Raw genomic sequence first — 23,621 nt, 5'->3', positions numbered from 1 at the left:
AGAGATGCTAAGCCTCCCTCTTTATCACTCGACCTATTACCACCGAGGGTTCATACACCAAGCATAAAAATCCCTCCCAGAATCAGAGCGCGAAACACTAAGTTCTCCTCCTGTGCCCAGTCTTGCTATGGCTGAGGGTGTATGCACCGAGGCTATTTCAGGTTGGAGCGAGGATCTACTACTGCCCGACCCTACTACAATTGGGAGCATACCCACCTCCAATTATTTTTCCCCAGCAACCCGGGCTGGAGAGAGGAATGCTAAGCCTTTCTCCTATTTCTCAGCCCTGCTACGACTGAGGGCATGTATACCTTTTAACCATCAAAATTTTCAGGTAATAGAATATCAACAGTGAAGACAATATTAACCACAAATGGTTCCCTCTTTACTGCCTGGTATCTCTATGATGGGGTGTGCACACCTGAATGATCACTTTTAAGTTTATGGTATACCTTTTTAGCAGTATTTTCAACAATTACAGAGCATATTCTTCACCTTTGCATTCTCCACCAAAAATGTTATGCTTATACAAAGCACATGAGGTCTTTTATAAGGGAGAAGGCATGCCACATTTATTGAGAATACAGCAGTTAGCATATGCTTTTCAGTCACACACACACACACACACACACCATGCACACAGTCCCACCAGTTGATGTTATAGTTACCAGTCCAGAGTCTGGATCAATCTAGTGGCCAGCCAGATTGGTCGCAGAGGGGAGCCGGGCTCTGTCGGTCGCAATCCGATGCTCCTGGAGTTGTTGGCAAAATGAACCCAAAGTTCCATGGCAAAGCACCCTGTTCTTATAGTTCTTTCTTTTCGTTGAAGTCTATGGATTTTGCTGTGTCATTTTATGACCGGTTACTCCTTAATTGGTGTTATCTTTTCATGGCTTCTTTCATTCCAAAACACCTCTGGGAGGGTCATCCTGTCCTGGTTTCGATTTAATTAATTATCTTGTGTTTAAGGGTGCTAGCCTCCATCTCAGGGTCATCAATCTGCCCTTTCTCAATCATGGATGCTCATTGATGGTTCTCTGGCGTCAATAAGTCTCGTTAAGTCTCTCCTCCCTTGATCATCTGTCTTCAGCAATGGCCTTCACACCTTATCTTTTCCTGATGTAGACATTTCTCATTCACACAAACAGTTCTTTGCAGAGACTTTCCAAAGGTAACAAATAGCAGTGTTTTATGTTGAACAAGAAAGGCATCGTAAAATAGACCTTACTAAATCTTGTAACTATCTTTTCCCACATTGGGGCCTGGGCCTCCAACATTCCTCTAATTTAATTAACATAGACACAGACAAGATCCTGTCTCTGACTTACAAGACATGAATAAAAAGAAAATGGCTAATACTAGTATCCACTATCCTATTCATTTATTCTAATACCTTAATTCTTACTATAATACATACAATGTATATAGTCAAAACATAATCAATTATATAGCACAGTACCCATGGTACAACACAGTGCAATCCTAAAAAGGGCTGCCCTGTCGCCTGGGGTGTTGCCAAGCTTCCTTACTACCCTTGGGTCAGTGATGGGCGGCCAATGTTCCAGGCCGCCTGTGTGCAGGCTTGTGGCTATGACTGCCAGTAATCCTCTTCACCTGTTGCTTTGCCACTCCCCCATTGCTACAGGACTTTTGAAGAGAGATGTGTATGAATGACATGTGTGTGAGGTTGATTAAAATGGGAATCATTGCACTGGGACAATCCCATTCTCTCAGCTGCTGAAGCTTGGCCCAGTGGCACAAAGGCAGTTACAACTGGAGGGTTCTTTAGCTGCAGTGGATAGCCATGACTTCTATAGTGCCCCGTCGTGCCTTTCACCTTCCACAATGCATTGTTGCACTGCTTTTCAAGCTGTTGGACCACTATATGGTCTCTTCTGCCTTGGCTACCAGAGCAGTCTTTGTATGCTTGGGAGGGCAATCCTTAAATCACCGTCAGTTTTCACACTTCCGGTTACCCTCACCAGGTTTAGCCAGCATGCCGAGGCAGTTTATCAGGGTGTGGCCGCTGTCGCATACTTACAGCTACTTGGAGCTAGTGAGAGCTGAGTGTACAGTGAGGAACAAAGAGGAAAAGAACCACTCAATATCCCTTGTCTGTGTATACATGCACAATAACACTCTCAAGACCTACCTCCTATGGCACATTAGGCCGAAATTATGTATCTGGACCTTGTAATTGTGTGGCACTATCCATCCCAAGACTTCTCCTCTTCATTACTCTTTCAAGCCTAGTATACTTTAATCAATGTAATGTCCCTTATGGGGTTTAATTTGATATTAAATTCAATTTATTTTACTCTGACTCAAAACTTGCAGTGTCCTTCAGATGTTACTATTCATAAAATCATAGAATCTCATGGTTGGAAGGGACCAACCCCCTGCTCAAAGCAGGACCAACACTAAATCATCCCAGCCAGGGCTTTGTCAAGCCGGGCCTTAAAAACCTCTAAGGATGGAGATTCCACCACCTCCCTAGGTAACCCATTCCAGTGCCTCACCACCCTCCTAGTGAAATAGTGTTTCTTAATATCCAACCTAGATCTCCCCCATTGCAACTTGAGTGCATGTATAACTGCATTGTAGCTGTTGGGGAGCAGTTGTAGATTTTGACAGCAGGAGAGTAGGGAGCCATTTATGTCAGTTGATACTGTCAAAGGGTTGCATTTACTCTTTCTCTCTCCCTTTTGGGGAACGGCAGAAGTGAATTTAAATTTGACAGTATATGTTTACCCCACCATACCCTACCCAATATCTGCCTCTAAATTGTTAGCAATAGATATATTAGCTTAATATTTCTGCTACAATGAAATCTGTGGTGTGAACAGGGGCAGAGTTAAGATTGTTTATCATTTATGTAATCTTATTTGTGATTTTTTTTTTATAATCCATAATGTTTTTATCTCATTTTCTGCTCTAAGAATTAAACTCTTCGTTTCATTAATCATTTCCTTAACCCTTTTATTGGTTTGTTTTGCCTTAAGTGCCTTCAATTTTTGGATCTCTGGGAGCATTCACTCAGCTAAAGAGTTGGTGACCCTTTGATTTTGGAACACCTCTTCTGTATTTATTCTCAGAGATTTCTTCACTTGTGTTCAAATTATTTCTCAACATTTGCAGTAGTTTATATAATGGACAGTAATCAGGATTCTTTTTCCTGGAAGATAGCCGTAACAATTTTGGACTTGCTTTTGATAAGTGGCAGGCTAATAGGTTAATGTCACTTATATTACGCATCACACATTATATTTTTGCTAATCATTTATATCTAATTTAGGATTCTGGCGACAGGTATTCCTGAGTATGGCTTTTTAATAAACCCCAAGAAGACCATGATGAATTTTCATGTTGATGAGGATATCCCAGGATGTTCCAAATTTAAACAGTTACCATATTGCGGTGTGATCCCATGGTGTGGGTTGTTACTAGATATACAGACACTTGAGGTTTACTGTGACTACTCCAGGTAAATATGGATACTGGTTAAACTTCCTAGTATAAATTAATATGTACTGAGATGCACAAGAATATTGTTTTTGCTAATGATATAGGTGAGTCCACAACAAAATGAGTCTGATCAGCTCTGCTTCCCATACAATGAATGAGAACATTCTCTTGTGCAATAAGAGGCCTTTGTCATCACTCCACTCTAGTTTAATATTTCAAATCCAACTCAGTCAGTAGTGGTTTCTAAAAAATGCATCTGATGGTCTGTAGTTCAGTTTCAAGTGGACAGATGTCTATAACACCACAACCTCATAGCCTCAGGTGGTATTACAGGACATCTTGCTGACATTCTGAATGGAAGAACTAAGGATTGAATGGGCTATGGAACTTGATTAATTTCCTGTGGATTATTGGGGACTAAACATGCTACACTCCAGTGATATTCCCCTAGTGGGGCTAAATCATATTGATTGAACTGTATCATGGAAAATTATAGTGGTACCTTCCATGTGTGTACCTGATCTCTGGGAAAACGTTGGTTTCTAAGCTTGTCAGTCAGGCACTTTTCATCACCAAAAATCATATGAAAAAGATTATGGTTCTGTTTCTACGCTACCATTTTTGTGGGTGTATATGTGTGCACACACACTGTGTGTATATATTTTTTTGTTCATGGTTGGCACTGTTAATTTTTTTTTCTTTAAGGAGAGAATATACACCCATGGAAACTGTATCTTGTGAAAAAGGAGGCGGTCACAAGATGTGAACCAGTGTTTTAACAGTAGGCATGGAGGAAGAATGGTGGACTTCAGAAATATTTATAGATGGCAAAGTGAAAGGTTTGGTGAAAGCCTAGTTTCAAGGAGAGAAAAATGGAGGGTAATCAAAGATAACTTCAGGGTTGCTAACTAGAGTGACTGGTAGGATAGTGGAATTGTCATCTGTGATAGAGAGAGAATTGCTTAAGTAGCTTGGGAAGAGAACTTTAAAATAGGACTGATGCAGGGCATTTTCTTGGCGGTCCCTTCCTTGCTATGTCTCTTATAAGAGTGCTCTATATCTGTATGTAAATAAATAAGGTGCCAGTAGATGGCACTCAAGAAGATGAAAAATTATTCCTGGATTTTGTAGGATAAGCAAAGCTTGTTGATGGGCTCAGCAAATGGCTTCTTCTGTGCAGCTGTTTACATGGTGCTCTTAACACAATGCAAGCAAAGAAACTCTTGACACTATGGACCCACGTGCTGTGGGAGTATTGGTGGTAGGGAGAAGGGATGGGGTGGAGGAACTTATAGAACTTTGGAATGCCTCCTGAGAACGTCTTTGAGTCAGATGGGCTTCACTTAGGATGCTAATCCTCTTTTATTTTTAAGGGCCATCAGGGACCACTATAATCATCTAGTCTGACTTCCTACCTAACTTAGGCATGGAATTTCACCCAGTAATTACTGCAGCAAATTCAAAGTTGGTTGAGATAAAGTCTGTCTTTTAGAAAGACATCCGTTTTTGATTTAAAGATTTCAATGAATGGAGAATTATCCCGTTCCAATGGTTAATTACCCTCACTCACTGTTTAAAAAAAAAATTGCACCTTATTTCTAGTGTGAATTTGTTTCATCTTTCACCATTGGACCTGTTGTGCCTTTGTCTGCTAGATTAAAGAGCTCTCTCCTGTCAGAAATCTTATCCTTATGTAGGTATTGTAGACAGTGATCAAGTAACCTCTTAATCTTCTTTTTGATAAGCTATATAGATGGAGCTTTTAAAGTCTCCCGCTGAAAGGCAACTTTCCAGATCTTGAATTCAAGATCATTCAAGCTATTGTCTAAACCCTCTCCAATTTTTCAATATCTTTTTAAGTATGGACACCTGAGCTGGTCACAGAATTCCAGTAATAGGTTCACTGCGCTAAAATAACCTCCCTTTTTCTACTTGATATTCCCTTCCTTATACATCCATGGGAGTGCATATTGTAAGTACGGCCTACGTTCTTTGTTCCTAGATATCAGGGCCAGCGCTTCCATTTAGGCGACCTAGGCGGTTGCCTAGGGCACCAGGATTTGGGGAGGGGGGGCAATTCTGCGGCGGGGGGTCCTTCTGCACTCCGGGTCTTCGGCAGCAATTCTGCGGCGGGTCCTTCACTCACTCTGGGACCTGCCGCTGAAGTGCCCCGAAGACCGGGAGTGCGGAAGGACCCCCCGCTCCCCCAGCCGCAGAATTGCTGACGACCGGGAGCGCGGAAGGACCCCCACCTAGGGCGCCAAAAACCCTGGCACCGCTCCTGCTAGATATATATCCTAGGTCATATTAAAATGCATGGTCTGTATAAGTGACCTGTTGTCCTTTTTATTTATCACTGATTCTTGTGTTGTCAGCAAACAATTAACTAGAAAAAAATGTAAATTCATTGCTTATAACGATAGTGAATATTACTGCCCCGAAACAGATCCCTGCAGGACCCATTGCAAACATCTCCATTGGATGATCATTTCCCATTTACTTTTTGGCACCTCTGACTACTCCTTTAATAATAGTAAATAATACAATCTGTATAGAATAAAAAGGGAAGAGCTAGTCAGAGTGCAAGAAATGGCTTCAGGAGGGGCTGCTGAAAGTCCTGAGGATAAAAGAACCTATACTGGAAATAGAAATGGGAGCGGGGGAGGGTTGTGAACACAAATATTCAGGATAATTTAAGGAAGAAAATATGGGGAGCAAAAAGGCAAAATGAGTCATCATAGCAAATCCCAAAGGGATGTAGCCTCTTTGCAGCTCGAGCTCTACCTGGATAGATCGCTAATTAGGTTCAAAGAGGTAAGGGGCAACAGGAAGGGCAGTTATAAGTATATCAAAGGAAAAAAATACTAGTAGCAATAGGATGATTGTACATCTATTTTAATCTTTTTCTACCATTTATGGAGTTTACAGAAATAATCATGTTAAAACTGTATTGTTTTTCCTCTTGTCTTTGTAGTTATGCCTGTACTTCTATCAGGTCAAGTCTTGCCTTCAATTCAAGCAACACAGCAGGGAAAAACATGAAATACAAACTTGTCACAGTCTTGAAGCTGAAATGTCATAGTTTATTTCTCAATTTACAGGTGAAAATTGAAAACTAAATACTTTAAATTTTTTTTATTTCGTGTTTCCAAAGTAATTTTAAATGTCCTTAGTTCTGACACTTAGTCTGATTGTACAAAATGCTGAGCATATCCTGGAGGTGCTGAAGTTACCGAAAATTGAGGATGCTCAGCACTTTGCAGAATTGTGTGAATATGTGATTATAGGAATTTTTCAAGGGTGGTATAAAATCTTATTTCCCCGTGGTCCAATCCCAGGCTGTTTGATTTGAACAAAACATACATTTTTAGAAGCACTCTAATATACATTTGTGTAGATTTATCCTTTTTTTGTATCTTTTATTCTAGGTCAACAGTCTTAGAACAGTTTTCATTAACATTTATAAGATATTTTTGCTGCAGGCCTACAGGTATGTCAATGTCTTCTTCAATAACTCAGAAAATTTCAGTACTGTTACATGCCATGTGAAGGAGCTGTGGATTAGAGAAAAGTAAAGCCATAAAAGTTTGCCTGATAGTTTTTGTATCAAGTTGTAGAATTCTTTCTACAGGTATTAAAATATATCAGCCCATGTAATGTTGAAAGATTCAAGATGTGCCGCTATATGAAGTGTATGTTTAGGTTACACTGCATTTTAATAAGTTGATCAGGAAGCAGTTTTGTTTTTAAATATTTTTAAGCATGCACAAGTGACATAAGGAAGAAGGAAGCTGGGATGAAATACTGTTTTGCTCCATTAGGATGACCACAAAACATAATTCATTAACCAAATTGTACTGAGAACTGCATGTCTGGTGCAAAACTGTCAGGACTTTGACCTGTATTCTTCTGGTCCTGATTAAGGTATAATTTCCCCAAACTGCAATTCCTTAACTGCTGATAATTTTTAATGACTTTATAGCTGAACAAGTGTAGCTGTTCTCAGTGAACATTTGCTGATCATCAGATAAAGTTTATATTTTGGTCAAGGACGAATGTAAATGATTGGTAGTTGACAACCAGCTAAAAAAGAGAGATTTTAATCTTTGTGTTTCACTTTCTGCTCATCTGCATTGGATGTGGGGGAGAGCAAAGTAGAACACAAAAGGATGGAAAGGTCCAAAACCATAGGAATGGGGGCTGCGTAAAAACCAAGTAGCTTGCTACCCATAAGATTGTAGCAGCCTCTCCATGCAAACCATGCATGATGGGGCATGATGATGTTGCCCTATAATTCAGATGAGCTAATACGTCCTGTTTGTAAAATTCTCTTGTCAGTCTGTATTGTTCTCTCCACTGGACCATTCCCTTGCTGGTGAGGGGAGCTGGAAGTAATATTCTTGCAATTGTACTGTATGCCCCAAACTTGCAATTCAGAGCTGATAAACCATGGCTTGTTGTCAATGACTATTTCTTCTTGAATGCCAAAAAGATGTCTTTTTAAACTTTTCTTTGACTTTTTGACTTGTGGATCTAATTCTAATGAGCAGATTTTCTACAAATTTAGAAAAATATTCAGTGGCTATCATATAGGTAGGCCTCCCCTGTTTACACTGATCTAGTGCTTTTCTTTTCCAAGGGCTATCATTAGGGCCCTACCAAATTCACAGCTGTGAAAAATGCATCACAGACCGTGAAATCTGATCTACCCTATGATATCTTGCTACTGTAGGGGAAGGGCAGGGCTGGATGCGCCTCAGCCGAAGGCTCTTGCCGTGTGCTGGGCTCCAGTGGCTAGTCCCGGCCGGGCTGGGGAGGGATGGGACTTCCTCTTCCCCTGCATAGGCCACTCCCAGGGCCGGGTCAGACCCACCTCCGGGAACCTCCCCCAACTGCAGGAAGCTGTGCAGCTGCACTGCCTTCAGGCCTCACCTGTAAGGTTGGCTGTGCCCCCCTCCCCTCCCCCCCCGAAGAGATGACCCCTCATATTCCGTGACCCTCACTGCTACTGGTGGCAGCACTGGCTTTAGTGCCCCTGCCAGCAGCAGTGCAGAAGCAAGGGTGGCAATCCCTACAATAGCTTTGCGATCCCCCATGACTCCTTTTTGGGTCAAGGACCCCCATGGTTACAACATCGTTAAATTTCAGATGTAAATATTTGAAACCATTACACTGACTATTTTTAAAATCCTATGACTGTGAAATTGACCAAAATTGACTCTGAATTTGGTAGGGCCCTAACTATCATGTAATGCTGTGGCTGAACGGTTCTTTTAGTTTTATCTTTCTGAAACCAGACTTGCATGATTTACTCTGCATTTTAGGTGAGTTTGTTGGCCCACTACACTGACATTTATGCTTGCTTCCACCATTTATTGAGGCCCTGGTGTCCCTCATGTAACGATTCCAATATGTCATCCTATCTGTGGGCTAGATCCACAAAAGACTTAGACACTTGACTACAAATAATTATTAATAATGATAATTGCCACTTTAGATGTCAAAGTCCTACATATATGCACCACTGCAATCCTCAAAACCCTCACTCAGCTGTCACCAACTCTGTAAGTACCTAAGTTTCTCCCAGTGAGCATGTGCACAGCCATCTCAGACTAGGTGCTTGGGTGCCTACCTCATGCTAAGCCACAATGGGATCCTCAAACTAGGTGTTCCCCTACTTGTCCTGCCTGTGCGGACCAATCCACTGGGCATGCTCAGAGCATGCATAACCCCACTCAAAACAGGAGGTGCTCCTGTTATAACCTTTTGTCCAGTGTCTCGAGCACTCCTGCATGATATGGGAGACCCATGTTCATTTCCCCAACTCCCCCTAATGTTGAAAAGGAATTTGAACTTAGGGTCTTTCCTCTCCCAGGAGAATGCCCTAACCACTGGACTATGGGCTATTCCAGGGCAGGTTTCTCTCAATCTTTCCTATTGAAGTTGTTCCACTTTTTATAAATAGTAACTATGCATTGGAGCAGTGGGACTAGAACATGGGTCTCATATTCCAGGTGAGTGCCCTAACTCTGGGTTGTAGAGTTATTCTCTCTTTTATTGGCCCAAAGATTATTTAATAACGCACAGTGCAGTAGCTAGAGCATTTACCTGATAGGTAGGAAACCCATATTCAAATCCCTTCCCCACATCAGGCAAAAGGGGGAATTGAATCTGGGGCTCCCAAATCCCCAGGTCAATGCTGTAACCACTGTGCTAAAAGTTATATGGGGGCAGTGGTGATACCAGCATTTACTAACTACGTCTAGTGAGGAGAACTACTGCACCAACTATCTTCTGCTAGTGTAAATTTTTCTAGCTCTATTGAGTACTACTGCTTCTGTGCTACGTGAGAGATGTGGCCTTTTATTTTCCGTGACAAGAGCAATATACCTTCCCCCCCAGTATTGACTCATTAAACTTGTTTAAGTCTACAGATATCACCATACCTACATTTTTCATACAACTCCATAGGGAAACACCATTCTGTTTCAATAATTCACTCTAATACATCATTCTATTCCATTCTAACTATTGTTTCACTTTGGGAAGCAGCAGGTTTGGGCAGAGCTCAAAGGGCATAGCCCACTTTCAAAAGAACTTGCACAGGTTCTCCCTTAAGTAAGCCATCTTTCCAACACCATTTCAACTTCCTATATGTTTTATGTGGCCTATCTCTGTGGCTGTGGTTTGAGCTAGGAGATTACTTACAATGGATCCGTTAACGTCAAAAGTGTGAAACTCTTACTGTGACACAGGGTCTGGGGTCCCTCCCTAAGCTATATTTCATAACAAGGGAGAGTGGGTAAGAGAAAAATCCAGTCTGCCTACTTGAATGGCCTAAGTCGTAAGTGTTCGATAAATATTTCTGTTCTGTAGTTATATCATATGATGATTATGAAACACTCTCCATTCTGTCGGAGAATAACAGAGTTCTCACTTTTTGTTTGGGTACAGCAAGTCAGACGCTTTATTTTCTCTCTATCAATTGCATAGAGGGAGAGAGCTAAGCAGGTCTCTCAACAGGTAAACAATTACAGCAAACATTTATACCTTTTTGTTACAGACAATAATGAGCAACAGCTGCATTTTGTTTATACATAGGTCATTCTGATATCTTGTTTTGCTCACTAATGTAGACTCTTAGTCTACATTCCATATTATCTACACATTATCTATACAAGGTCGCAACAACTTCTCACACAGTTCTTTCCCACTTGCCTCACACATTCCCCGCTTCTACAAATCTCGCGTTATTAGGGTTACAGTTAGCCTAACTCTTGCTAACGAACTGTCATGTATTGCATCCCCTTCCTGTCAGTTCTTTCTCTGCTTCCACAACCCCCCCTTTTGTACTACTAGTACAACAAACATTTTCAGATCTCTATTTGCATTAAGTCTACATTCAGATTCTACATCAGATGCTTCAACCTTAGGAGTTTTGATTGGATGTAATGACAATGCATGATGAGCATGGACATGAAAGGTATTACTATTATTATGTTCTTTATAACAACAATAACATACTCCTAACAACAACACAAGCAATAACATTCCCATAGCGATAATATGATGGGGTTGTTGTACAGTCTTAGTCATAAAACACAATACATCATACTTAGTACATAAGGTGGACACTCTATAAGCTGTATGAAAGGCTTACTTTTCAACTTGATATATATATATATATTGAAGCATGTGAATTTGCCCTTGTATTTCAGAGATTTTCTGAACCTCTGGTAACAGTGAAAGCAAATTTGAAACTGATCAGGTACTAAACTAGTCCAGTTAAAGGGTATCTGGAACCTAAGGACTACTTGCAAAATTCTATTTGCAGGCCAGTAAATAATATGATTGCCTGCAGTGGTAATGAGATTAAAATGTATGTCTTGCAATGTGGTGGCTTTAACATACACACAGCTATCATTAGCTTGAAAAAGTAAGTGTCCTGTCAGGGTAGTTCCTTGTCCCCTACCCTCCCAGCAAATGTAGTCATGAAGAGTAACAACTGCTCCTGGCTTCAGTTTATGGATACAATGAAGCTGTGGGGGTTCTAATGTCCATTGACTCCCTAACCCCATCCAAATGTCAGATGTAATCCCTGGAGCACTGACTAAAAATCGATTGGGCATACCAGGAGGTCTAATTTCCCAGATGTCTCTGTGAATTACCCACATGCATCCTCCCCATGGATCCGGCAGGATTCGGTATGTGGGAGCCCACACCCCCCCCAACCGGTCCATATGCTTGGAAGGAGCACTGAGAACGTCTGCACTTCCACCCAGAAAGTCTCCCAAGTATGTCTCCATGGCCACAGATCAGATGGTACTCCTGATGTGTCTGTAAGGGCAGTGGGCCAAGCCTGATGCTCTAGATCATTCCGAATGGCCATTAGCTGGTCATTCAGGAAATCCTGAATTTCTGAACATGCTAGATCCCACTGCAATGCCTTCCCAGCCTCAGTGATATTCAATATCATCTCTGTCAGCAACTTCTGGGTCATACAACTAAGGGCGGAAATAACATGCAACTCACCAACTCCAGCCTGTACCTGGGTTAGTTGTGCTCCAGAAACAAGGCCAATGGCCTTCTCTAGTTTCCCCAATTTCTCATCATGTTCTTGGTTTTTTAAAATATTCCAAACTGCTGCTGCACTATTGGCCCCATCCCACAGGGATCCGGTCAAGTCTCTCTTCCTAGAAGAAATAACCCAAGCCCTCTGTTGTGCTAATCTAATGGCAGCCCCCTGTGAGCAATTTGGGTATGTAGAGGTAATCTGGAAACTGGATAAGGGCAATGAAAATTTAACAGTCCCTAGTGTAGTGTTAATCACAGTCCATTGATATCCTAATACATCTCTCTTTGGTGTAGTACTATACCACATCTATTGGTTGAACACCTTTAGTACTTCCGGGAGGCATTGATATTAATGGCATAAGAAGGGGTGTATTGCAATAAGGTACAGGTCACATTATTAGTCACTGGAATAATTTCTATGCAGGTAAAATTTCCAGTGGCAAAACAAACTCTGGGTATTCGTTTAATTGTTCACTAATTGGGTGATCAAATAACAATAAGGGCCTCTCTCATTTAACACAGTGCAAATTTCAGCAACATTCGCTATAGAATGCATCAATTGCAATTACAGATTCTTGGGGTTCACTGGTAGTGATATCATATACTTTTATCTCCACTGATCCATTCAATTGTTCGCTTATATGGGATATCCTGAACCTTAAAAATATTTTTTTTAAACAATATTTAAATAAATCACTAAAGTGTGAAGGCCTTAGTCATTGGTTTTATCAAATATATGACATTGTCTGTATTTGGATGTGTTACAGGGGTAATAGTGTAATGGAGGAGATGGCAGGGGCAATGGCAACAAGGTGCCTTTGGTACTTATAATTTAAAATCCAGTTAGGGAGGGCAATACATGCTGAAGGACTTATCCAAAACACAGGGCACAGCCTGTAGAATAAACCCCAGAATCCAATCAATACCACGTTCCCAAGCATGGGTCCCACAATTTTCTTTCTGCCAGTGTATAATTCTTTGTTTCTTCACCAGGGTCAGTTCTTAATGTCTCTTGTAGTCAGGAATCCCTGGACTTTGTGGTTTCAATGAAGCAAGTGTTCCTTCTTCTCTTTTCCTGAAACAGTGTGGTTTAGCATCATACAGGGGAGAGGTTACTAGCACATCACCCTGTAATGGTTTTGCTGCTTCTAGAAAAATCCAAAGGCACAGTAAGTCTGTCAGTGGACAAGGGAGAGGTTACTAGCACTTCACCTTGTCTTTTTTTTTTTTTTCTTTTTCCTGCTGTCCAGAAGGCATAGCAGTGCTAGAAGGAGAAATAGGCTTATCATCAGTCAGAGAGTTCTCCCGAGATGGAGGGGTCTTTTTACAGTGAGAAGCATGGGTCCAGGCAGGTAGTCCTTGGCTCTTCACAGCCATGTTGGTGGTTAACAGGACTTGGAAAGGGCCTTTCCAGTGTGGAGCCAAAGCAGTCTTTCGTTGATGGACTTTACATAGACTCAATCTCCTTGTTTCAATGAATGGCAGGGCTGCTAGGGTCTTTGGGTAGCACTTCTTTTATCTGTGAGAAAAGAAACCTAACACATTTCATTAATGCCTGGCAGTGTTTTGCAGATCTCATAGTTGCTTGGGCACATTCAGGCCCCCCTTTTCTTGGCTGTCGGCCAAGTCTTAGCTCTGGGCAGTGTCCTTGGATTGGGCCAGTGTCTTATCTTTGGACTGAGCTTGCTAGCTATTTTTCCAGTTAACTCCTTCTGTTCTTTTTCCTTTTTCCCTTCTTGGCTTCTTTTAACCTACAAAGGAAACTTCCACTTTTCACTCATACACCTTTTCCAAACAATGAACACATACACATTGCCATTTTACAGTACATTAGTCTAATTATTCAATGTATGCCATATACACCCTTCCAATAAATAACTTCTATACAGAGTTTTGGTGCAACAAACCAGGACAAGCACACCCACTTTTGAGGAGTCCACTCGGTACAACCTCTGGTGTCCAATAGCTTTCCTCTCTCCCCAGTCCTCTGGCTAGAAATCTGAGGTAGCCAGAAGGATCTCATGAGCAATATGGGAGTGGGTTAACCTTCCATGTCCTTGCTTCCAAAGACTGTTGGTATGCAAATTTTAACAATTTTTCAATTAAAAAAAACTGGCCAATGAAGTTTCTTTTTCTTACTTAAGCAAATATATTAGACTTTAGTATATCACATTTTCCTGATTTATCCAAACACTTGGTATTCCAGGTTGAATAAAACAAGTATGTGCTTTTTGATTTAACCCTTCTATTTAATTTTGAACTAGACTGTCTTACGAAAATATTAAACACAACAATTCTGGCCACAAGTCAAACACCACAAGACAGGACATTGAACACAAAAATAATTCCTATTGTACCAGTAAATGCATGTTACATTGAATGCTGTTCAGCTGGCATCCGTTTTCTCTGATGATCTGAAAGACAAAAGAACAGAGGTCTACCCCTTCTGGGTAGTCAGTCATTGCTTAAAATATTTCCTTTATATACACATACTCTTGTTGATTTTAGACAAAACAGAGGAATTATCCCATATTTCATTGTATTTGTTTCATAGGCCGCCCAGGTTTAAGTGGCTTTTACCTTATTAGTTAGAAAATTGCATTAATACAGATGCTTTCTGGCTTGCTTCCAGATCCAAAGCTATCCACAGCTTAAAGATTCTTACTTAAAAAGGGACAAAATTAACTTTCCCAGACTTTTGATTGCCTTTTACTTCTAACTCCTGCTTTCAAACACACAGTGATCTGAAAAAGACAACACAACCTATATTGGTAGGTTTGCATTTCTTTTATCTCTGCTACAATATACACTGCACATGTTCTGGGGGAAATGCACGTCCTATCCACAATTCAATTTCCACAACACTAGCCATATCAATTTCTACACAAGGTGTAACTGTTTCTTTTGTGCTTACAAAATCTCCATGCACCCCTAGTAAAGTGACAGCTCAACCACACAGAGCCAGGGGCACTGTCCTTCTCTCTCTTTACCAGCTCTTTTATCTGCTATTTTGTTACCCAAAACCAAATTCAAATCTTTTATTCTCCTGGCTTTGACTACCCTGCTGCAGCCACAACCTTTGGTCTTTAGTTAAAACATTTTAAATCTTGTAAAGCATTAAGTCTCCTTAAGAATTAAATCCTAAATACCATATTAAACAACACTAGTTTCCTGTGTCTGGCAAAAGTATTCTCGGTTTTTGCAACTTTAAACAATACCAATTCATCTCAAACTTATAAAACACAGATCCCACAAAAACCAATAATTTATTTGTCCCGGTGCCTGGTTTTCCAGTACCAGGTGCAAGGGAGTTAAGTAAGTCGGAATGTCAAAAGATCCGGATTCGGGCCAATCAGTGCCCAGGGCTGGCCAGTCCTGGGTGCAAAGCTGCAACAAGCGTCTCTTCGACATTCTTTTCTGAACACCGGGTAAAGGCCATTTACTTAACATATAATTCAAAGGGCTGTCCTTAGAGGGTTTTACCAGAGACCCACCCATCTGCCTGCTGACACTCTAACAGAGAATTACACAGAGAACAGAGGGAATTATGGCCTAATAGGAGCCTATTACGGGAATTTCTACTAATACTGACCGCTACAGGGGATGGGACAGAAGGATCCCAATTCGACCTCAGAGCTTCATCGCACGCGATGGCTTCCACTCTGAGGAATTACGAATGAGAGGCTCAGTTCCGTCCACACACCTAACGCCCAAATGTATAAGACAGAAATTCATTAACCGGAGTCGCCAGTAACTGTGACTGAAATATCGGGTCCACCTAGCTGAGAGCCAATAACAGCCAGACAGGGATAAGGAAGAGTTGCTTTATTCTGCAGAAGAAAGGAGAGCCTTGCACCTTGGTACAAAGACTCTGTCTTGCACACATTTTACCATTCCAATTATTATCCTGGGGATTTGAAATCCCCATGCTTATAATTACTTACTCCTTTCCTTCCACTATGCCCTCAAAGTTTCCAACCTGTTTTCCAATCTCTCTATCTGTTGCCTGCCAGCTTGGGCCCAATCCCGCTTTTCTCGCTGAACCGTCCCTTCCATGGGCACCGGCTTTTTCACTACCAATTTAGCTAGGAGAATGGGCTTCTCAACTAGCCCCCACCCTTCCTGGTCTCTTCCCTTAAACATTCTTACTCACAAGGCTACCCGAGTCCTCCCTCGTGAGGCTTGGCACTTGGGCAAAATGCATGGCCCATTGGCGTTTAACTATTCAATTTTCTCTTGTGGCAAACACACTGCTGTTACAGCATATGCAAACACAAATGGTTAAATTCTGACAAGTCCCTGAAGGACGGGTACTTGCTTAGCCAGTGCTTCCTTTTCTGCCTGGAAGTCCTGTCTCAAGGCTTGCAACTTGCCCTGGGCGTAGGTTTGAGTTGCTGCCTGGTTCATGATCTATGCTCTTAATTGCTCAATTCTAGTTATAAAGTACACAACTCTTCCCTTTTCTCCAACTTCTCTATTGCCTGCTACGACTGGGGTAGATCCACTGATACCCTTCCCAGTCAACCGGGTGGAGAGAGGAATGCTAAATCCCTCTCCGGTTCTCAGATTTACTGCGGCTGAGAGTAGGCACACTTTCATACTCACATGTACGTCTAGACTGGCCACGTCTGTGTATAACATTCAGAGAAGGTGCTGTGCAATCTCCAACTTGCTTCCTCTCTTGGGAAGGCAGTTCTTTTACACCCTGAGGTCTTCTGGGGCGTCTTTTCAGTGATTCCAGTCCAGGCCAGCTCCTGTGGCTTCTTTAGCGTCCCCAAACCACGCCGGCTCCAGGGTCGCAAAGGCAGACTGTTGGATCTCACTGGACAGTTAAGCTTTGCAAATGTAATCTCAGCACTGTAACTTGTATTGCCTTTGGTTTGACTATGTCTATATTTTTTCACAGCCAGCTGGGGCCGAAAGCAGTTTTTCTTTGCACTTAGCCTGGTCCGCATTGATTCTTGACCTTGAACGCAGATTAACTTTCTCTTTATCTCTGGACCAAGCTGAATTTCAAATTAACCCGTTCCTTTCCTCAATAGACAAATTGCTCCCATTGTGTGTCAGAGGCTTTTTGGTGATTAAAAGCTCCTCTGAGATGTATGATCTCTCTAGATTGAAGGTACCTTCTAGTGGGCATTGCTTAGATGAATTTTCACGCGTGTAATGATTCCAATTCTCTAAATACCTGCAGGTTTTAGGACCATAATGTACATACATGAAATAAGCTGGGGTACCCTTAGGGTGTGAGAGGGAATCCTTAGGCTGTCCCCCCACCCATTTTCCAATCACACACACAGGGAGGATGCCCTGTCGACTCTAGCGGCACATAAACTAAGGATCTCTCCCTACAGGTACTCACACAGGAGAGGCTAACGAGGATGGCCACGACCCTCCTACACCTCCCTTCAGCAAAGAGCGTCGGCTAGTCTCTGAGAGACGGCGCCGCTTACTCTGTTGCATCCAGTGAGATGATCAGACTGTCAGTGGCTCACACGGAGAGGAAAAGGGGAGGGAAGATGGGTTCACACACTCTTAGACCCAGGTAGTCTCCTCGCCGGACGATGCCAGGCCGAATTAGCCCACCGTGGGTCGGATCTCCTAAAAGATTGTCTAGTTACCGGGCTTGCGTTAGAGTAGTTCTGGTCACGAGCCAAAAGACTTCGCAGACTACTCTGCGTGTCTTCCGGTAGCACTCAATTCACACACGCACTCAATACACACACACACACACACGCACTCAATACACACACACACGCACTCAATACACACACACACGCACACACACACACACCTCCCTACCCCCCAAGGCCTTATTCCAGGTGCTATTCCCAAGTACCTTGATGCAACACTAGGGTTTATAATTTTGAAAAGGCCAATTTTAACAAATTAAGGGGACTGGTAAGGGAAGTGGATTGGGCAAACGTATTAAGGGACCTAAAGGCAGAAGAAGCCTGGGATTACTTTAAGTTAAAGATGCAAGAGCTGTCAGAGGCCTGTATCCCCAAAAAGGGAAAAAGATTACTAAGCAAGAGACTTAGACCGAGCTGGATGAGCTACCGGCTGAAAGGGGCGATTAGGAAAAAACAGAAAGCGTACAAAGAGTGGAAGAGGGGAGGGATCAGTAAGGAAACTTACCTTAGTGAAGTCAGAGAATGTAGAGATAGAGTGAGAAAGGCCAAAGGCCGGGAAGAGTTGGACTTAGCGAGGGGAATTAAAAGTAATAGTAAGAGGTTTTACAGCCATATAAATAGGAAGAAAGCAAAGAAAGAAGAAGTGGGACCGCTGAAGACTATAGCCGGAGAGGAGATTAAAGATAATCTAGGCATGGCGCAATATCTCAATGAATATTTTGCATCGGTGTTTAATGAGGCCAATGAAGGTATTAGGGATACTAGCACCGTTACAGAGGGGCATACGGGATGGGGGATTACCGCATCCGAGGTAGAAACAAAACTAGAACGCCTTAATGGGACTAAGTCAGGTGGACCGGACGATCTTCATCCGAGAATATTGAAGGAATTGGCGCGGGAAATAGCAGGCCCATTAGCGACTATATTTAATGAATCTGTAAACTCGGGGGTAGTCCCGTTAGACTGGAGAATAGCCAATGTGGTTCCTATTTTCAAGAAAGGGAAAAAAAGTGACCCGGGTAACTATAGGCCTGTTAGTTTAACATCAGTAGTGTGCAAGGTACTGGAGAAGATTCTGAAAGAGAAACTAGTTGAGGACCTTGAAGTTAATGGCAAATGCGATAAATTACAGCATGGTTTTACGAAGGGCAGATCGTGCCAAACGAATCTGATCTCCTTCTTTGAGAAAGTAACGGACTTATTAGATAAGGGAAATGCGGTGGACCTAATATACCTGGATTTCAGTAAAGCGTTTGATACAGTACCCCATGAGGAACTATTGGTTAAAATGAAAAACATGGGGATCGATATGAAAATCCAGAGGTGGATAGGGAATTGGTTAATGGGGAGAATGCAGCGGGTCGTATTAAAGGGTGAATTGTCGGGTTGGAGGGAGGTTACTAGTGGAGTGCCTCAAGGTTCGGTTTTGGGACCCATCTTATTTAATCTATTTATAACTGACCTCGGGACCGATTGCAAGAGTGGGCTGATAAAGTTTGCGGATGATACGAAGGTGGGAGGAGTTGCAAACTCAGAGGAGGATAGGGATACTCTGCAGGGAGACTTGAATGAGCTTGTGAATTGGAGTATCAGAAATAGGATGAAATTTAATAGTAAAAAGTGTAAGGTGATGCACTTGGGGACGAATAATAACAATTTTAGTTACAAGATGGGGACGCATTGGTTAGAAGTAACGGAAGAGGAGAAGGACCTAGGGGTCCTTGTGGACCGCAGGATGACTATGAGTCGGCAATGTGACGTGGCGGTGAAAAAAGCCAATGCGGTCTTGGGATGTATTAGGCGAGGTATATCTAGTAGAGATAGGGAGGTCCTGCTTCCGTTGTATAAGGCGCTGGTGAGACCTCATTTGGAGTACTGTGTGCAGTTCTGGTCTCCAATGTTTAAAAAAGATGAACTCAAACTGGAACGGGTGCAGAGAAGGGCGACTAAGATGATCAGAGGAATGGAAAACCTGTCATATGAAAAGAGATTAGAGGAGCTTGGGTTGTTTAGTCTGACAAAGCGAAGGCTGAGGGGGGATATGATTGCTATCTTTAAATATATCAGAGGGGTTAATACAAGGGAGGGAGAGGAATTATTCCAGTTTAGTACTAATGTGGACACGAGAACGAATGGATACAAACTGGCCGGGGGGAAGTTTAGGCTTGAAATTAGACGAAGGTTTCTGACCATCAGAGGGGTGAAATATTGGAACGGCCTTCCGAGGGAAACGGTGGGGGCGACGGACCTGTCTGGTTTTAAGATTAAGTTGGATAAGTTTATGGAGGGAATGGTTTAATGATAAAACATAGTAGCCAAGGAAAACCAAGCAATGGTACATGAACAGCATAATGGCCAACAAGGGTCAGGCTAGAGACTCTTGCCTATATGCTCGGGGTATTACTGATCGCCATATTTGGGGTCGGGAAGGAATTTTCCTCCAGGGTAGATTGGCTGAGCCTCTGGAGGTTTTTCGCCTTCCTCCGCAGCATGGGGCAGGGATCACTAGCAGGAGGGTCTCAGCCGATTGAAGTCACTAAAACACAGGATTGGGGACTTCAACGGTAGAGTCCAGGGAAGGGTCTTGCGGCCTGCAGCATGCAGGGGGTCAGACCAGATGATCATAATGGTCCCTTCTGACCTTAATGTCTATGAGTCTATGAGTCTATGAGGTGGTAATAACCCCTCAACACCGGTGCATACCTATGCACCTCGCATATGCATAAAGGGGGTGGCAAACAATTCCCCTATGCCGCTCAGCATCTGACCTTGCTGCACAGTCAATAAGTTCGGATGGCGTGAGCCCAACAGGAACAGATGGCCCCACGGACAGTCCTCCTCCGACACCCCAATAGAGATTTCAAAAGGTCTCCTACCTCTATTGTGGCGCCATGGGGTTCGAAGGGGAACGATCCATAGCAGCTGCCGGTACCTCTGCGGGTGTTGCCATCCCGGACGAGCCCCCAAATTGTCAGAGAATAACAGTTCTCACTTTTTGTTTGGGTACAGCAAGTCAGACGCTTTATTTTCTCTCTATCAATTGCATAGAGGGAGAGAGCTAAGCAGGTCTCTCAACAGGTAAACAATTACAGCAAGCATTTATACCTTTTGTTACAGACAATAATGAGCAACAGCTGCATTTTGTTTATACATAGGTCATTCTGATATCTTGTTTTGCTCACTAATGTAGACTCTTAGTCTACATTCCATATTATCTACACATTATCTATACAAGGTCGCAACAACTTCTCACACAGTTCTTTCCCACTTGCCTCACACATTCCTCGCTTCTACAAATCTCGCGTTATTAGGGTTACAGTTAGCTTAACTCTTGCTAACGAACTGTCATGCATTGCATCCCCTTCCTGTCAGTTCTTTCTCTGCTTCCACAATTCCAAGAGTAACTCAAGAAGATATTAAGTATCAGAGGGGTAGCCGTGTTAGTCTGAATCTGTAAAAAGTAACAGAGGGTCCTGTGGCACCTTTAAGACTAACAGAAGTATTGGGAGCATAAGCTTTCGTGGGTAAGAACCTCACTTCTGAAGAACCTTGCTTGCATCTGAAGAAGTGAGGTTCTTACCCACGAAAGCTTATGCTCCCAATACTTCTGTTAGTCTTAAAGGTGCCACAGGAGCCTCTGTTACTTTTTTCAAGAAGATATTGAGTAACAGTGGCTACTATAATTAGACATTTTTAAATCAGCAGGTCTGGATGGATAATTTGCATCCAAAAATTTTAAAAGAACTGACTGAAGAGCTCACTGAACCATTAATGTTGATTTTCAATAACTCTTGAAACACTGGGGAAGTTTCAGAAGAGTGGAAGAAAGCTAATGTTATGCCAATATTTAAAAAGGCTAAATGGGGTGACCCTGGTAATTATAGTTCTGTCAGCAGGGGCAATACCAGCCCCTTCCTGGTGGAGGGGTTGAGGTGGGCTAGACAAAAAACTAGGGGAGGGCTGCGCCCTTTCCCTCTCTAGTAAATTCTGGTCCCACCCTTTGCCAAGAGACCTGTCCCTCCCCTGCTCCTCAGATAGGTGCTGGCCCCCCCTTGCCACGAGGCTCTGCTTCTCTCTGTGGCCGTGGCCCCTGCTCCTCAGGTAAGTTCTGGCCCCACCTCCTCCTCTCCCCACCCCGAGGCCCTGTCCCCTGGCCAGGTCGGAGGCCAGAAGCCAGAACTGGGCAGTGCAGGGTGGCTGCTGCGCTGGCTGGTGCCATGGTGCAGGTGGCCAGTGTGCTCCCCCGTCTCCTCCTGCTGCTGGTACCCGGGGCCATGGGGCTACAGCTGCTCTTCAACTACCCACCTCCCTTTGACTACTTGCAGCCAGTAAGAGCCATCTCAGGGCAGGGGGGGGGTTTCCTTGGGGAGCAGCGACCGTGGGGGGGCAGGGCACAGGAGCCTGGGCCAGAGTGGGTCAGTCCAGGCCATTGTGGGGAACCCCAGACCCTCCATCTTCCCTGGGCGGCATGCCCCGGCGGGCAGGGACACAGGCTTGGGACTGCTTTTGGGCCCCCTAGCCCCTGCTCAGTCTTCCTCTGCTGGTGGCAACGCTGTCTTCAGAGCTGGGCACCTAGCCAGCAGCCACCACTCTCCAGCCACCCAGCTCTGAAGGCAGCACCACTGCCAGCAGCAGTGGAGAAGTAAGGGTGGCAATGCATACCATGCCACCTTAACTTCTACATAAAGTTTGATCTTTGCACTGGGAGGACTGGCTGTGACAGGGGGGTGCTAAGGGAAAATTTGGGGAGGCTATAGCCTTAACAAGCCCTGCACCCCCCGGTCTGTCAGCCTGACTTTGATCCCAGGCAAAATAATGGTACAGCTGATATGGGACTCAATTAACAAAGAATTAAAGAAGGGGAAAACAGTTAATCCCAATCACCATCCATCATCCAACTTTTTCGTCCATGTCATGCGGTACCAAGCCAAATGCCTTACCAGAAGTGTATTGCATCAACACTATTGCCTTTATCAACCCAACTTGTAATCTCATTAAAAAAAACTAGAACGAATCAAAATGAACATGGCACACATTAAATGAATTCAAACTGGCAAGTCTCAAAATGTAATTGTAAATGGGGAATCATCAAGTGGAAATATTTCTACTGTGATCCTGCAGAGATCAGTTTTTAACTATGCTTTTAACATTTTTACTAATGACCTGGAAAAAAAACCATAAAAACATTTGGGGAGTGGTAACTGAAAAAGACTTGTGGGTCATGATGGATAATCAGCTGAACATGAGTTCTCAATGCAACACTGTGGCCAAAAGGGTTAATGTGCTCCTTGGATGTAGAAATGGGGAAATATTGAGTAGGAATATTGTATAGCTCTAAATAATAAAGAGGACAGGTCACTGATACAGAGCAACATGGACTGCCTAAGTGTAAGCAAACAATTATGCATTTTAATACAACCGAATATAAACTTATACCTCTAGGAACAAAGAATGTAGGCCAGACTTTCAGGATGAGGGACTCTATCCTGCTGTAGCAGATGCTGCACTGGGACCACCTGAAAGCTGCCAGAACAGCTGTTGCTGGGAATGGAGAAGAGATTTGGCCTGAGGTCCTCACCATCATCCTTTAAGGAGCACCATGTGGGGCAGGAACTGGGCAACCTCTTCTTCTTTTCCCCCGACCCTGTAAATGTATGTCTGTTTTCTCCTCTCTTCCCCCCACTGTGACCCTCAGACTCAGCATCTGGTGCCAGCAGTTCATTCTTCCCTTCCCGCAAGAAACTAAGTGGGGCTCAAGTTTCCCACTGCCTTTCCAAGAAAGGTATACAAGAGAGCCAGACCGCGCTCTTCCAACTACCACTCTAGCTCTGGCACTGCATGGCTTGGGGTACTGGAGGTGTTAAGGCTGCTTCCCCACTTTGAACTTTAGGGTACAAATGTGGGGGCCTGCATGAAACTTTTAAGCTTAGCTACCAGCTTAGATCTGGT

General features: G+C 43.1%; 1 protein-coding gene and 1 long non-coding RNA gene across 13 annotated transcripts in view; one reads left to right on the top strand and one right to left on the bottom strand.

Annotated features, from left to right (window-relative positions):
- TERT (telomerase reverse transcriptase) overlaps nucleotides 1-23,621 on the top strand; it is a 132,180-nt gene that overhangs the window by 79,985 nt on the left and 28,574 nt on the right. For 5 of the 12 annotated variants that reach the window (XM_054018276.1, XM_054018280.1, XM_054018282.1 and 2 more), the window contains exons 11-13: nucleotides 3,296-3,484; nucleotides 6,440-6,566; nucleotides 6,894-6,955. The exons of 4 other annotated variants lie outside the window; for them this stretch is intronic. In XM_054018276.1, coding sequence (XP_053874251.1) covers nucleotides 3,296-3,484; nucleotides 6,440-6,566; nucleotides 6,894-6,955 — 378 coding nt within the window. Of the gene's footprint in view, nucleotides 1-3,295; nucleotides 3,485-4,170; nucleotides 4,342-6,439; nucleotides 6,567-6,893; nucleotides 6,956-23,114; nucleotides 23,323-23,621 lie in introns of those variants that run through there. 3 more of the 12 variants (XM_054018281.1, XM_054018286.1, XM_054018279.1) reach the window with 3 other exon arrangements.
- LOC128831656 (uncharacterized) lies at nucleotides 10,415-16,081 on the bottom strand. The gene is made up of 2 exons (XR_008443837.1): nucleotides 14,397-16,081; nucleotides 10,415-13,790 (listed from the first exon to the last, which is right to left on the bottom strand). It is a non-coding gene; the product is annotated as an uncharacterized LOC128831656 (long non-coding RNA).

The sequence above is a fragment of the Malaclemys terrapin genome, chromosome 2, assembly GCF_027887155.1.
Source record: "Malaclemys terrapin pileata isolate rMalTer1 chromosome 2, rMalTer1.hap1, whole genome shotgun sequence".
Classification (NCBI taxonomy): Eukaryota; Metazoa; Chordata; order Testudines; family Emydidae; genus Malaclemys; species Malaclemys terrapin.
This window is presented reverse-complemented; position numbering and strand designations above follow the sequence as displayed.